General features: G+C 49.6%; 1 protein-coding gene across 1 annotated transcript in view; it reads left to right on the top strand.

The window, feature by feature from the left end:
- Positions 1 to 13,716, top strand: part of SLC43A2 (solute carrier family 43 member 2) — a 30,189-nt gene that overhangs the window by 4,003 nt on the left and 12,470 nt on the right. Inside the window, exons 2-8 of the mRNA XM_068210383.1 lie at positions 3,128 to 3,317; positions 4,284 to 4,339; positions 5,016 to 5,092; positions 11,184 to 11,276; positions 11,915 to 12,048; positions 12,460 to 12,662; positions 13,340 to 13,483. Coding sequence (XP_068066484.1) covers positions 3,128 to 3,317; positions 4,284 to 4,339; positions 5,016 to 5,092; positions 11,184 to 11,276; positions 11,915 to 12,048; positions 12,460 to 12,662; positions 13,340 to 13,483 — 897 coding nt within the window. The remainder of the gene's footprint in view (positions 1 to 3,127; positions 3,318 to 4,283; positions 4,340 to 5,015; positions 5,093 to 11,183; positions 11,277 to 11,914; positions 12,049 to 12,459; positions 12,663 to 13,339; positions 13,484 to 13,716) is intronic.

The raw sequence follows: 13,716 nt of genomic DNA, 5'->3' as shown, positions 1-13,716 counted from the left end.
GCAGTAGAAATCCTGCTGCTTGTGTGGGGAGTGCTGTAAAAATAGGTAGCAATGTTCTTGTAATTGCTGGTAAAGACTTGTAGCTTCTGCTGGCTTGTCAGTGAGGCAGCAGTGAGTGAGCACAGCCTCTGTGCTGCTGCCTTGCCCGGGTGTGACACCTCGAGTGCTGCATGCAGGTGGACTTGGCAAGAGGATTTGGGGAGGGCACCACCGTGGGCACAGAGCCACTCCTTCCCCTGAGCAGTTTTCCAGATGGAGCCAGGCACGTAGGAGATTATCCCGGGAGTGTGGCACGCACTGATCTGGAACGGGATCTGAGCTGTGATTGAGGGGAAGCTGCTGTTTGCTGTAACCAGGTGCATTAGGTAGGTGAGTAGTTAGGCAGGTTCTCTGCCCATTAAACCCCTCCTAGCTGCATGTCCTGTGCTGCCACTCGCTGTCCTGTGCCAATGAGCTGCTGGCACCTGAATCTGTGCTCGTGGATGAGATGGCTCTTGGCTGGACCTTGTGCCTGCAGCACGCACCTGCAGCCCTTCCAAAATGTTCTATTTGTGGAGGTGGCTCAAAGGATCAGGGGATGTCAGGGTGCCAAGGGCTGCTGGAATCATTTCCATTACGCCTCAGTGGATCTTCTCTTGTTGCTCAGGGGCTGCTTCTATTTTCACAAACAATTTGTATTTCCACATAGCGCTGTTGCCTGGCCCCTCCTTGGAGCTGGCACCCAGCAGCTGTAAACAAGGTGATTGGTACAGGCAGGGAGTGAAGTTTGGTGTCCCATTCCCAGCCTTCTGGTGTTCAAAGAGGGGCAAACTTCTGCTGTTTCTGAGCTGTGTCCTCACCTCATGCACACTCCTTATGGGAGGGCCAGCAGGTGTGTGCTGTGCAAGCTCCCTGGGGACACGCAGCAGTGAACACATCAAAACGTGAACAGGAATTCCTATTCTCCAGCTTTAAAGCTTTAAAGGCAGAGTATTTTTGTTTGGAGATCTCTTTGTGGGGAGGGTTACTGAGGCTTTAACACGTGCAGAAGTTATAAGGTCACTGTACTGTTCCTGTCCCTCCACCCTCCTTCCACTCATCAGCTGAGCTGCCTCTGGAGAGTGCTGACACAGGGAAATTGCTACTACTTTGTCAGTTCCCCCCTCTCCACCTCCTTGTTTTCCCGAGTTTCACCTCTCACCCACATCTGTTTCCTATGAGTTTATCTTTGTGGAGAGCCCAAAAGCCTTGATGCTGTGGGTGAAAACTGCAGAGAGCCTCTCAAAGTCTGTCCAGGACCGATTTCTAAGGATGTGACTTGGGTGCCTCAGGCTGAAGTGCTGCTGGTGGCACATGTGACATTTTGGGGATATTTGTTGCTTACTCTGGCTATCCATGACTAACAGGACAAGAGAAGGGGCAGATTAAGTTATCAGTCAGGAGCACATGGCAGTGGAAAGGAACACAGGCAGTTTGAAGCAATCTTAGCAAAGATGCTGATGGGAGCAATGTAAATGGGGGGGAGAAATGCCCCAGCCTTCCCTGGAGTGCTGGGAGGGATCAGAGGCAGCTCCAAGGCCTCAGATATCAGTGCCTGAATTCCTGCTGATACCTGATGGCAGGAAGGTGGAGCGAGGTTTGTTTGCAGTGGACACAAAGCTGGGAGGGTGGTTTGGGGCAGCTGGGAGAGCCAGGGTGAAACCAGTAACTGTAGAGGGGCTGAGGTTTGAGTAGAGGGGAGGGAGGTGTGCACGGTGGGGCTGTGCCACTTCCAGAGACAACACAGAGCAGCCATGGGGATCTCCCCCACCAGCCACAGCAAGCAGTGAATGGGAAGCCACTTGCACATGAGGGATTCCTGCTAATTAACTAAACCAGCCAGGGCTCGCTGGGAGTCTCCAGCCTCACTTCATGCTGGTGGTTATGTCGGTGACTTCTCTCTGTTCCTCCTTTAGTACTGAGCTTTGTTAGATCAGTTATTAAGTTAGACGAGCGTTTTATATCACTGGCTTGCAGCAGCAGCAAGAGAGCAAGTGCTTTGTCATAGCACCAAAGGTTCCAGATAAGTATTGGGAGAAGGAGAGCTGGAGTGCACTGGGGCTGTGAGTTAATGGAAGTCTGAAGGCACACAACTCACTCGAGGAGTTGTAAGCAACCTTGGGATAGGCATGTAACAGGAGAAGGGTTGACATGAGGCAGTAAAAGGGAACTTCTTTTCTTTCTTTTTTTTGAACTGTCCTGTTTCTGTCTTGGTTGCACAACGTGGGCTCTGTTCAGCATGGGAGTTCGCATGCAGAGTTCCTCATGTAAGGGCAAGAACAGAAAGCTGGGGATATAATTGATCTGTGTGACCTAAACCCATTTCGAAAGAATAGGAAATGCTAATTACAGGGTAGGACTTCAAGATGCATCAATCCTTAAAAAAAAAAAAAAAAAAACAAAAAAAAAAAAAAAAAAAAAAAAAAAAAAAAAAAAAAACAAAAAAAACAAAACAAAAAAAAAAAAAAAAAAAAAAAAAAAAAAACCCCAGAGAAGGCAGGTGAGCTGCCAGTCCCCCTGGGAACAGGGTAGTTAAATCCAGGAAGGATTTTTCAGAGCCAGGGCAGTCAAAGCAGGGTGGCTGCTGCAAAGCCATTCTTCATCCTGATGCCTGCAGTGAGGGTAGGAAGCTTTTCATTTGAGCAGGCTGCTGCTCAGTGCCAGGCCTTGTCAGCCTGGTGTCTGGAACCAAAATAACCGATTTGGCTGTAGCTGTCATTCGTTTTGTTAGGCAAAAGATCTCTGAGAACATGACAGCTGTAGATTAGGAGGATCTTATTTTTGTGTCCCTTTGGGTTTGGCTGGGTTTAGTCTCCTGTGATTGCCAGGGCATTGCTGTATAGTTGTTTTAATAAATGAATGACTCTCCATCCCTAGGTTTTTACCCTGCTGCTACATGGGATACCTGTCTCCTGGGTGCTTTTTCCTGCTCAAAGCAGAGCTCATCAGGTTTCCCTCATCCTTCTGCTGCACTGCTTCTCCATTTCTCACTGATTAGAATGAAAACTGGACTGTGGAGGGCATATGCCCAGCAGGGCTTTTCCCTTCTCTCCTTCCTGCAGCATTTTAAATCTCATCCTAACTCACTGTCCTCTCTCACCCCATGTAGAGACCACCACCAACAGCTCTGAGCTCGACAACAGCACAGCTTCAGAGCACAAATGGCCTTCCTGCAACGCCCAGGATGAAATGCTCAACTTGGCCTTCACCATTGGCTCCTTCCTGCTCAGTGCCATCACCCTGCCCCTGGGAATTGTCATGGACAAGTACGGCCCCCGCAAGCTGCGGCTGCTGGGCAGGTGGGTGTGCAGGGCTCCAGGGGGGCTGAGGGCTCAGCTCCCACCCTGTCTGGATGTTGTGGGGTCCCTGCAGCCTTGGGGAGAGTCTGAGGGATGGGGCTGGGATCTGCACAGGGCAGCAGAGCAGCTCTGGGGTGATTTCAGCCAGCACAGTGAATTGCTCCATAAGGGAAGGGCCTGGAACTCCATGTCCACACTTCAGCTCTCCAGTGCTGCTCTGTGATCCCTGTCCAGATGGAGCCTGGAGGAAGAGCGGAGTCATTTGTGAGTCAGGGAGGGTAGCTTTCTCCTTGGGCTGGGAGCTATGTCCTGAGAGGCACAAAACCAAGATGTTACATCATTGTTTGCAGGCTGGGGAGTTAACTCAGGGATAAACATGTCCTGTTGCCTTTCCCAGGGCCCTTCTCTTCCATGTGGCGTGTGTTGCTGTCTGCCTCAAACAGCAAGGTTGTCAACTGCTTCTGGCATGGCATGTAGGGATTAGTGTCTTCTGGGATCAGTGGACCCCAGCACTGTTTTAACTGTCACAATTTTAATGCAGTGAACTTGATTAGAAACCAAACTGGCCTGTGGGCACAGTGGGAAAAACAGGGCAAGTCTGAGTCAGACCCTACCAGAGAGGAGCTGAGTGCTGGGGCTCAGGACAAAGGCTGCTGCTGCCTTTGGTCACCCTGAGGTGAGGGCTGGAAAAACTCTGTGCTGGAAAACCAGTGGGAATTTGGGTCCAGACAGAGCTGCGTCAGTGCTGGGAGGAAATGTTCCTGCCCCAGCCCTTGTGCAAGGCTTGCCTGTAATACTTGTTTGCCAGTAATATTTGGGTATTTCCCTGGATTTTTCTTTCCAAATTGCCAGCTTCCCTCCCTCTTACAGAAAGTGCCCTGTGAGGTGCTGAGGAGGTGGAAGCAGCTGTAATTTACTGTGGATAAGGCTGTTTGTGAGAAACTGATGGCTCTGGTTCCCTTTCAGTGCCTGCTTTGCCGTGTCCTGTGTGCTGATTGCGTATGGTGCCAGTAACCCAGACTGTAAGTTGGCATCTTTCTGCTGAGCTGGGAGCGTTTCAGGGCTCTGGTTTGGGGTTTTTGGGGAAGCAAAGTTCAGACTGTCACCCCCCAGTGCTGTACTGGGGTCACAAGCCAAGCAATCTGCCAGGCTGAGGGAGCCAAGTGGCTCTGGGAAGGGCTGGTGTTTCTCAACACCAAGTGGAGAGTGTAGCAAGGGCCAAACGTCTGAGATACCCAAGGTCTCTTAGTTTTGTGTTTGGGCAGGGCCAGGTCCTGTATAGGAGCAATTCCAAACGAGTTCCTGGCTTTTTCAGGGTTGGGAAATAGGTACTAACACACAATGTGTAATTGGCTTTTTTAGCAGAGGTAGATGGAGCTTGCTGCTCAGAGCAGATGGTGAGATGACCCTTTGGATTGTTTGTTCAAGTAAGTCTTCTTTTTGAGACCCACCAGACAAGCTGCATCAGCAAGTCTGTGCATTAGAGAAAAGGAACCCTTTCATCCCATCCTGAGCTGCCCTGGAGGAGAGCCCTGTCCCTGCCAGTCTGTGTGGCTGGGGAGATGGCTGCTGGGTCAGGAACAGCGTGACGTGTCCTGAGGGTGTTGATCCACATGTCAGGACCAAAGCCTTTAGGGCTCTGTCTCCTTTCCCTCTGCACCCCAGTGGGAGCTGAGGGCAGGTTTTTTATTGTTGCAGCTCTGTCTGTGCTGATATTCATTGCCCTGGCTCTGAATGGCTTTGGTGGGATGTGCATGACCTTCACATCACTCACGGTAAGTGAAGAGTTACTACCTGACTGCTTTATCCCTCACTGTGGCTGTGAGCTGGGCTGGCAGGCAGGAACAAAATGGATCTTCTGCCTGTGGCTTGAATAGCACGTGTTTGTGTTTGGTACAAAGGGTCAGTCACCCTTGGGAGCGAGTCCTTGGTTGTTATTCTAAAGCTTGTTTTCCCCAATCGGTTTTTTTTTTCACCTGCCCTTTGTATCTCAGGTGAAGGTGGGGGAAAAAAGGAAGTGTTCTTCTCTAGGGCTCATAATGTGCCTGTACACGCAGTGCTCAGCTACTTGGCACAGGCTGGACGTGTGTTTGCACTGGATTTAGCACTGACATAATGCAGGAAGAATAAGCAGGGCACAAACCCTTGCAGCTGGGTATGACCAGCTTTCTGCAAGCATTGTTTGCATCTCGCCCCCGTGGCTCTTCTTGATCACAAAGGTTTTGCTTTTCAGAAGGGTGAGAGTCCCTCAGGCTTCCTTAGAAATGCTGTGTTGTTGGGTGTGCACAGCCCAGTTGGATATGTTCAGGATTGTATGGAAAGCTTTGGCCAACAACTGTCAGCTGGATCTCTCTATGTTTTGGGGTTCTTTCTGCCTGGAGGCAGAAGCAGTATCATTCTCCAAATAACTGCTTTATTTTCTGCCTCATTACCCTGATTGTTGTCAGTGTGGCTCAAGCAGGGCTGGGTGGAAAGTCGCCCAGAAAACAAGCCTGGGAAGCACTGATTTTTTTTTTTTTTTAATTTTTTTTTTCCCTGAGCTGTAGTTGAAAACTTTCAGATTTGGACTGCACTACCTTGAACTTGCTGTTGAAGTAAAACTTCCTGTTAAAGTTACCTCTAATTTAACAGGGCTTAGACACTGGCTGAACAAGGCTTAGACACTGGCTGAGGTCCCGAGACATAAATTTGGCAGAGGTAGGCTTTAGAGAGCACTCCATGTACCATGGTTTTGCTGCTGCTGTTGCTTTCATATATTCAAAGCTTTCAGGACTCTGTGCACATGTTGCTCTCTCCTTCATATGTGGTTCTTCACTTGAAGCCTTGGCTGTGACCCCAAGGAACTGTGGGGCAAATGTCATCCTGCTTCAAATAAAAGCAAGGAATAGAGGAGCATGTCAGTAGTGCAGTGGGAGAGGAGAGGATTCCCATCCTGCTGCTGCCAGCATTGATTATTGTCTCTGGGTGATTATTAAGGGGTCACAGATTATTTTAGAACCACTGGTGGTGATAGGAGTGAGGGCAGGATAGGGCAGGAATAGATTGGGTGTGCTGTGCTGTGGCTTTCAGCAGCAGAAGTAAGCAAAGCCACTTGTTAGTGCCCTCATTAGTGAGCCAGTTCTGCAGTGCCAAGGAAGAGCAGCAGCAGGAAGAAGGTCAGCCCTTCCAAGAGGAGACCCAAGCCTCGGGGAGGTCTGAAGGAGGCAGTGGTGTTGTGAGGCCACACAGATGCCTCAGTTGGAGCCCATCCCCAGTGTGTTCTGCAAAGAGCTGGGGTGGCTTCAGGCCAGACTTCTCCAATGCAGCTGCACAGAGGCATTTTGGTACCTGAGGCATGTGAATGTAATTAAAAATAGCCTGAAGTGGGAGGGAAGCACTTCTTCACCTGCACCACGGCGTAGCTGTGCTGCTGCCTGTAAGAACCGGCTGCATGTTGGTTGTTGGCAGCTTACAGCTTTATCATTCTGCCTGCAAGCTGCACTTGGTGTGTCAAGAGCCATCTTCTGCTGTCACAGGGTGATGCCTTGTGGATTCCTTCCAGCTGTGGCCCCTGGGGACAGGTGAGGGAGGGACACAGGGACAAGCTCACGGGCTGTGGCCTGAACACACTGTGCTCCGCCTTGTCGCCTTGTGCTCGGGAGGGATGGGCTGAATGCTGAAAGGGGACACTCAAAAGACCTTTGTAAGGACCTTCATTACCCAGGAGATGATGAGCCCTGCTCGTCCCGGTGCCAGGGGAGCTTGGTCTGGCTGCCGCAGGCGCTGGCTGCACGCACAAGTCACAGCAAGGTGACTCCCTGCTCCTGCCAGCTGCAGGTGACCCGAGGTGCTCCAGGAAGTGGGTCAGACCCACTGGTGCCATGGTCCTCGGCCACCCCAGGCGGGTTTTGGTTGCTGCTTTGTGGCAGGGTGTCCCTGAAACCCAGCTTGTGGGGCGTCAGGTGTTGACATCTCCCAGGCCGTGGTGCGATCTGGTGGCAGGGACCCTCAGACAGGGATAAACAGGATCTCCGAGGATTAGAGCCTGGGACAGTGCTCCACAAAGCTGTGCCTCTTGAGTTTAAAGCCTTTTCCAGCAACAAGTCTCCAGGGTATCATGAGAGCACATGGCAAGCTGTGGAGCCAAAACAAGCTGCTGCTCCTGGGTGCCTGGCCTGTGGCTTGGGGAGGAGGGGGCAGCCAGCAAACGCTTCCCAGTTCTGGGAACAAGGTCAGGCTGTGCCTGTTGTTAAAATGCAGAGGGGAGACTTCTGCCTCGTGACTTGGTCTTGGCCAATATAAGTGAAGATTGGAAATGGAAACAGATCTGTGCTGGTGGCTCTGACAGCAACACAGGAATCTGGCGCTGGTTCTGCTCCGAAGCTATTTCATGCAAAGAAATAAACATGTGTGACAAATTACCACAAAGAGCCTTTTATAGATTGTTCTCTGTCCTGTTTTCCTTTCAAAGAATTACAGCTGCTTTGCTCTGATTTTCTGCTGCAAACAGCCCCCTTTAATCAGAGAGGAGGGACATCTCTGTGTAGAGAATCTTTTTTCTTGGAAATATTAGGAAAACTTAGGGCTCTGTGAGCTTTTGTTTGTTGGAGAATGGGAACAGGAGTTTCCATGTGCTTTGGGCAAAGGGGGCAGTTTGAGGCTTTTCTGCAGAACACATTTTTAGTGTCTGTGTAACTTCCAAATACACCCCCAATAGGGAAAACAAAGTTTAATTGAACAAAAATACCATTTTCCAGTAGTCTAATTCTCAATGTCTTGGTTTTTTCTACTGTTCTTTCAAACAGTCCTTGCAAGAGGAGGGAAGCAGGCTCTGGTAGCAATGCTATGCTGTCTTCTGTATATGGAATGTCTCCAGGGAAAAGCTGGAAAACAATATAAATTATTATAAACTCACTGTAGGGCAGAGGAGGAAAAAAAATCTGCAGGAGGAAATGATTTATCAGTTTAGGATTACAGACCTGCAATAAAGGACTCCAGTAAAAAACGGTTACGTGTGGCAACATTCACTGAGTGCCTTTGTGACAGGGCATAAAGTTAATATTGCATTGAGTGTTAGTGACCTTTAAACAAGAGGCTTAAGAGTTTCTGTCGTCATAGGTCTTGCAGAATTGGAGCTGTCATACCAGAATGGGCAGAAGTTAGTGGAGGAGTCGCTTCTGGCCTGCGGGGATGAGATCAGAATGAGGATTAGATCCTTTTTGGTGGCAGAAAAACAGAGCTCACTTGCTCCGTGGCTTGTGTTTTTTATTGGGTTGTTGGTTTTTTTTTTTTTTCTCTCTGTGGTTCATTTTTTCCAATGCTTGCTAGTATAAAGACAGCATGAAAAATGACTTGGTAAATATTGCATGTTGTTTTTGTAGCTGGTCTTTAGATGAGACCTGCACAGGCACTGCCAGTGCTGGCACAGTCTGAGAGGTTTTCTGGTCTTGAAGAGACTTTTCCCCCTTCATCTCTCCTTCTGCCCCTCCAGGTAGTCCCCCATTTATCTCCCTTCCAAGTGCTCAGTGTTTGCAGTTTCTGCTTTGATTGGGCTGGATGTGACATTAAATCTCTTCTGTCCAATTTTTTTAATCTAGCTGCTTGCTGGGTGCCAAATTGGACTTGAGGAAATCTTTAGCCTTTCTAGGACTTCTGTCCCAATCAAGGCAGAAGCAGCCTTGGGTTCTCCTGGTCGTGGCTTCCTGTTCTGTGTCTCCAGTAGCCCTCAGAGCAGGAGGATCCACCTGGAAGCTCCTTTCCTGCTGTATGAAAAAAGCTTTTTGTGGACTCTGGATCTCTGGGGAAAACCAGCCCGAGCCAAGAAGCAGCTGTGTTTGTGCAGCTCTTGCCCTGCCCTGAGCTCCCCAGCAGGAGCAGCAGTTTTGTTGTCATTTCTGGACGTTATTTTAGGTTTGGGGTGTTTGGAATGAAGCAAATGCCCATCCTGGTGACAGCGACCAGCCTTTTTTACAACCCTCAGATATTCCACTCCGCAGATGCTGCTTTCTACGGGGGGGCAGTGTGTAAATTGAGGCCAGTGCTTCCAAGAGATTTTTCAGTGCCTGGTAACAGACCTTTGGATCCTTTAGCCGTTTCCTGTCTGCAGCTCCCGGGAGCAGCCTGCTGGCAGCTCTCCCGCATGCGGGGTGATGGGTGTGGGGATGCTCCGCAGAGCAGCGCAGCCTCTTCTGCCTCCTCCTCCTCCTCCTCCTCCTCGGGGGTTCAGGGGCAGCATCAGGCTCAGCACATCACTGCTGCTGCTCCCCAGCCCAGGGTTATCTGAGGACCTGCAGCCTGCAGTGCATAGGAAGCTCTGCAGTGAGGCATGGGGATGATAAACAGCCAGATGGGTCCCGGAGTGCTCCTGCTCAGGAATATTTTTGCCTTGTAAACACGCCGTGACACAAGCCAGATTTGCTTGCCTTATATGCTGCTCCTGGGAAAGATGGATTTGTTTTTCAGCCGTACAAGGGGAGTGTGATGGCAGCACTTGCTTGCTCAGGCTGATATTCTTGGAATCATTTTGTTCTGCAGCCTCTTTGCACAGATGAAGGGCTGCTCGTGCTTTCAGTCCTGGAAGGCATCTGCAGTGTCCTGCTTTGAGGTCCTCTGAGGCTGACATGGTAGTGATGCTCAAGTGAATTTGGGGAGTAAGTGACCCAAAAAAAAGGAGGTGGGAGGGAAATCTGCCAGCCTGCAGCAGAATCTCTGCCCATTGGCCAGCTTTAGGAGGTGTCAGCCCAGCTCTCCATAGCCTGAAAACTTCTGTGCTTCTCTCTGTAATTTCCAGTTTCCAGGCCAGCATTAGTAAGTGATGGAAACTTGTTCACTTCTGGTTGTTTAGGAAAGCGGGGTTCTTCCTTTCCCAGGAGAGTAGGAAGGTCTCCCAGCTGTTTCTGCCTTTGGATCTGGAGTGGAAGCAGGGGCTGGTGAGCCATCCTGGGAGTGATTCTGCTGTTCAGGTGGCAGAAGTGGTTGCTGTGAACTGCTGCTGGCTGTCCTTACCGAGAGCTTTGCTTTCCCAACAGATCCTTGCAGAACCAGCCTGGTCTGCTCTCAGCAGTGCCAGCACACCTGATGGGAGCCCAGGCAGTGAGGTGGGGTGGGTGGCAGGAGTAGCAATGTCAGGTGTTGCCTGCTGCAGAGCTCAGTAGCTGTGCTGAGCGATAAATCCTTGGATATCTGGTGTTTGTGATTCCTTCTCTGCACCTACCTCTGGGATAGTGTGCTGAGGCATCTGAGCCATCCCAGTGATGCAGAAATGATCAGCAGAGAGAGCCTGCTGCCACAGAGGAGCTGTGGAGATGGCTAGAAATGGAAATGCAAACAGCAGCATCATTTGTGCTTGTCTCTGTTCCTTCTTGTTATAACAGGAACTTTCTGGTCTGCTGCAAAGGATTTGAGTGCTGACCCAAGGTGCATAAACAAAGCTGGCAGTTCAAGGGGTTGCAGGGTGTGTTAAAGACTGCAGACCGTGTCTAACAACCCTTGACTAAAAAGAGGGTGATAAACAGAGAATTTGGGCACGTATTTGTGAGAGAGGAAAAGCGGTGGCTAAAGGTTTGGGGTAAGGAACTTTTAAAGAAAGCACATGAGCTGGAGCAAATGCTCCTGTGCTAAAGGTGAATGATGCAAAATATGCTGTCAGTCTAGAAAGAAGCAGCATCAGTAAGCACATAAATCTTGGATTGTAGACATTCCCTGTCTCTGGAGACACCAGTGAAACCTGCAGAGTAATGTCTTGAAGAACTAAGTCATGTCTAAGTAAAACTGGCTGCTTCACATTCTGGTATCCGGGAGAATTAATCCTAAATGCCAATATCTTCTCAAGCAAGCCTCATTCCTTGGCAGCAACCTGCTTCAACTGATTTTCCTCTCTCTCCCCAGCTGCCCAACATGTTTGGTGACCTTCGTTCCACGTTCATTGCTCTGATGATTGGCTCCTATGCTTCCTCTGCTGTGACTTTTCCAGGAATCAAGGTGAGGCTGTGGGATCAAGCTTTGTGACTGGTGGTGTTGTGATGGTGTCTTGCCCTGTTTAGCAATTGTGTGGAAAGAAAGAGGGGCTATTTGCTAAAGCACTTTTTTAGAGATGTGCATTTGCAAGATTCAGTTCCTGTCTGTATTAGACACTTCCCAAGTGACTGCCTGAAGAATGCAGCAGATAGAAAACTTTAGAAGTGCTAAGTAGAAGTGAAAAACTAATTAGAAAAGATTGTCTTGGTAATCTCCAAGTTGTGTGTGTATATATATATTTTTTTTTTTTAAATATACATGTGTATTTTATCTGTGTGATTGTCACCAATGGTTGGCTTTGAACATAATTTGTGGTTGGCAAATGGCACTGAAGGGACATGAGATGGTCACCTGGGCTGCCTGGATATAACACCTGCTTCTGAACCAGGGATGTTTCATTGCAGTCTCAGGTGTGCAGGGAAATTCCTGCTGGTTTTCCAAGAAAGTCCTTGTCACAAAATCGTATTTTATTACCACTTGAGTTCAACCCATTTTAAGTGTATCATGATTTTCTTTCCCTGTTCCTCTCAGACCTCATTCCAAAAATATTGAAGCATCTCTCCGCTCCTGTAGCCAAACCCATATTCCCTTGTGATTCCCAGGTTATATATGACTTTGGGGTCTCCTTCATCCTTATCCTGCTTGTCTGGGCAAGCTGCGCAGGACTTGTTTTCCTCAACTGCTTCTTCAACTGGCCCCTGGAGCCTTTCCCAGGACCAGAAGACATGGACTACTCGTAAGTCTCCAGGGCTAATTCCATTCCTAATCCTCTAGGAAAAGCTGGCACAAAGAATTTAGAGGAGTAGACAGGGAAACCCTTGCATGTTGTTTATTGCTGTCACCTCTTAGAATGAGGATTTCTGCCTGCCTCTAGCATGTGATTACCTGTGCAAAGTAGACCTTTCCAAACTGTGGGAATTACAAAGGGAAAATGATCTGTTCCTGGTCATAAGTATTTTTATATTGATTTATGCCACATTGGCCCAGGGAAAGTATCTCAGTGTGCTCTGGATCAAAACCATTTGTGGGTCTGTAATGGAAACCAGTGCCTTAAATCCACAAATAGCCTTTCTGACTCCTGCAACGTTGCCGCCTCTGACTCCTCACCCTGTGTGTTGCAGCTCTCACGCTCTTTGCAACCCAACAGGGTGAAAATAAAGTTCAGCTGGCTGGGATTTGACCACAAAATCACTGGGAAGCAGTTCTACAAGCAAGTGACGACCGTGGGGCGCCGCCTCAGTGTGGGGAGCTCCATGAAGGGCCCCAAGGAGCCGGCAGCTCTGCAGGAGAACAACAAGCTGTGTCTGTCTACAGTGGACCTGGAAGTGAAGTGCCAGCCTGACAGTGCAGGTGTGGTTCTGGGGTGCCCCAGGGTGCTGGCACGGGCCTGTTGGCCTCCCTGCTCTGCTCCAGACCTGTTTGGAAGGGAGCAATACGTGATCCAGGTGTTGCCAGGGCCTTGTGCCAGCCACCAGGACTGGAACAAGGAAGTTATATAAGGAGTTGTGTCCTTGTGTCCTTCCCTGAATACAAATGGTGTAGCTAGTGGTGGGGACAACACGTGGGAGCTGGTGTGGCTGCAGGGGGACAGGGCAGGTGGTCACTTCTGGCTCTTAGGTGGATTGTTGCCATCATGACCAAACCTTCATTACTCAAGGGCATCATAGAATGGTTTGACCTGGAAGGGACCTTAAAGACCATTTAATTCCACCCCTTCCACCAGAACCTGTTGCTCAAAGTCCCATCCAACCTGGCCTTGATGGTGAAAGCTAATGGTTTGAGGCTTCTTTTTGTCCTAGTCCACTGAATCAGGCCAGCCTTTCCTGCTGCCTTGCCCCAGGCACTGGTAGCCAAACTCCAGGCATCTGCAGCTGTGGATCATGGGAGTTTGTGAGGCACCAGGTGAACTCCTTGGAGCTGCCACTGGCACTTCTAGCCAGGAGAGGACCTACTAGGCCAGAGGCAAAACTGTAAATGTTTGCCAGGGTGTGCTGCCTTCTTTAGAGGCTCTGTTATTCCTTCTGCAGCTACTCCCTCCTTCATGAAGAGTGTCTTCAGTCCCATCCTGCTGCTCAGCCTCATCACCATGTGTGTCACTCAGCTGAGGCTCATCTTCTACATGGGAGCCATGAACACCATCCTTGAGTTTCTGTCTGGAGATGAAAGTCAAGGTAGGGAAACCTCTGAAGACCTTTACCTGCTCCTTGGGGTTGGGAGCTGACCCAGACTTGGTCAGAGGAGGCAGAGCAGCTGATTACTCAGCAGATACTGTGAGCAGGGCAATCCATGGTGTCCAAGTGCACTGACAGCTGCTGGGAGGCTCCAGGGAAGGGCTGGAACCAGCCCAGCACAGAGGGGCAGTGAGGTAGATGCTTGAATGTCAAGCTAATTTTAGCCCTGTGTC

The sequence above is a fragment of the Anomalospiza imberbis genome, chromosome 20, assembly GCF_031753505.1.
Source record: "Anomalospiza imberbis isolate Cuckoo-Finch-1a 21T00152 chromosome 20, ASM3175350v1, whole genome shotgun sequence".
NCBI classification, from domain to species: Eukaryota; Metazoa; Chordata; class Aves; order Passeriformes; family Viduidae; genus Anomalospiza; species Anomalospiza imberbis.
Note: the sequence above shows the minus strand (reverse complement) of the source record. Positions and strands in the feature narration are given on the sequence as shown.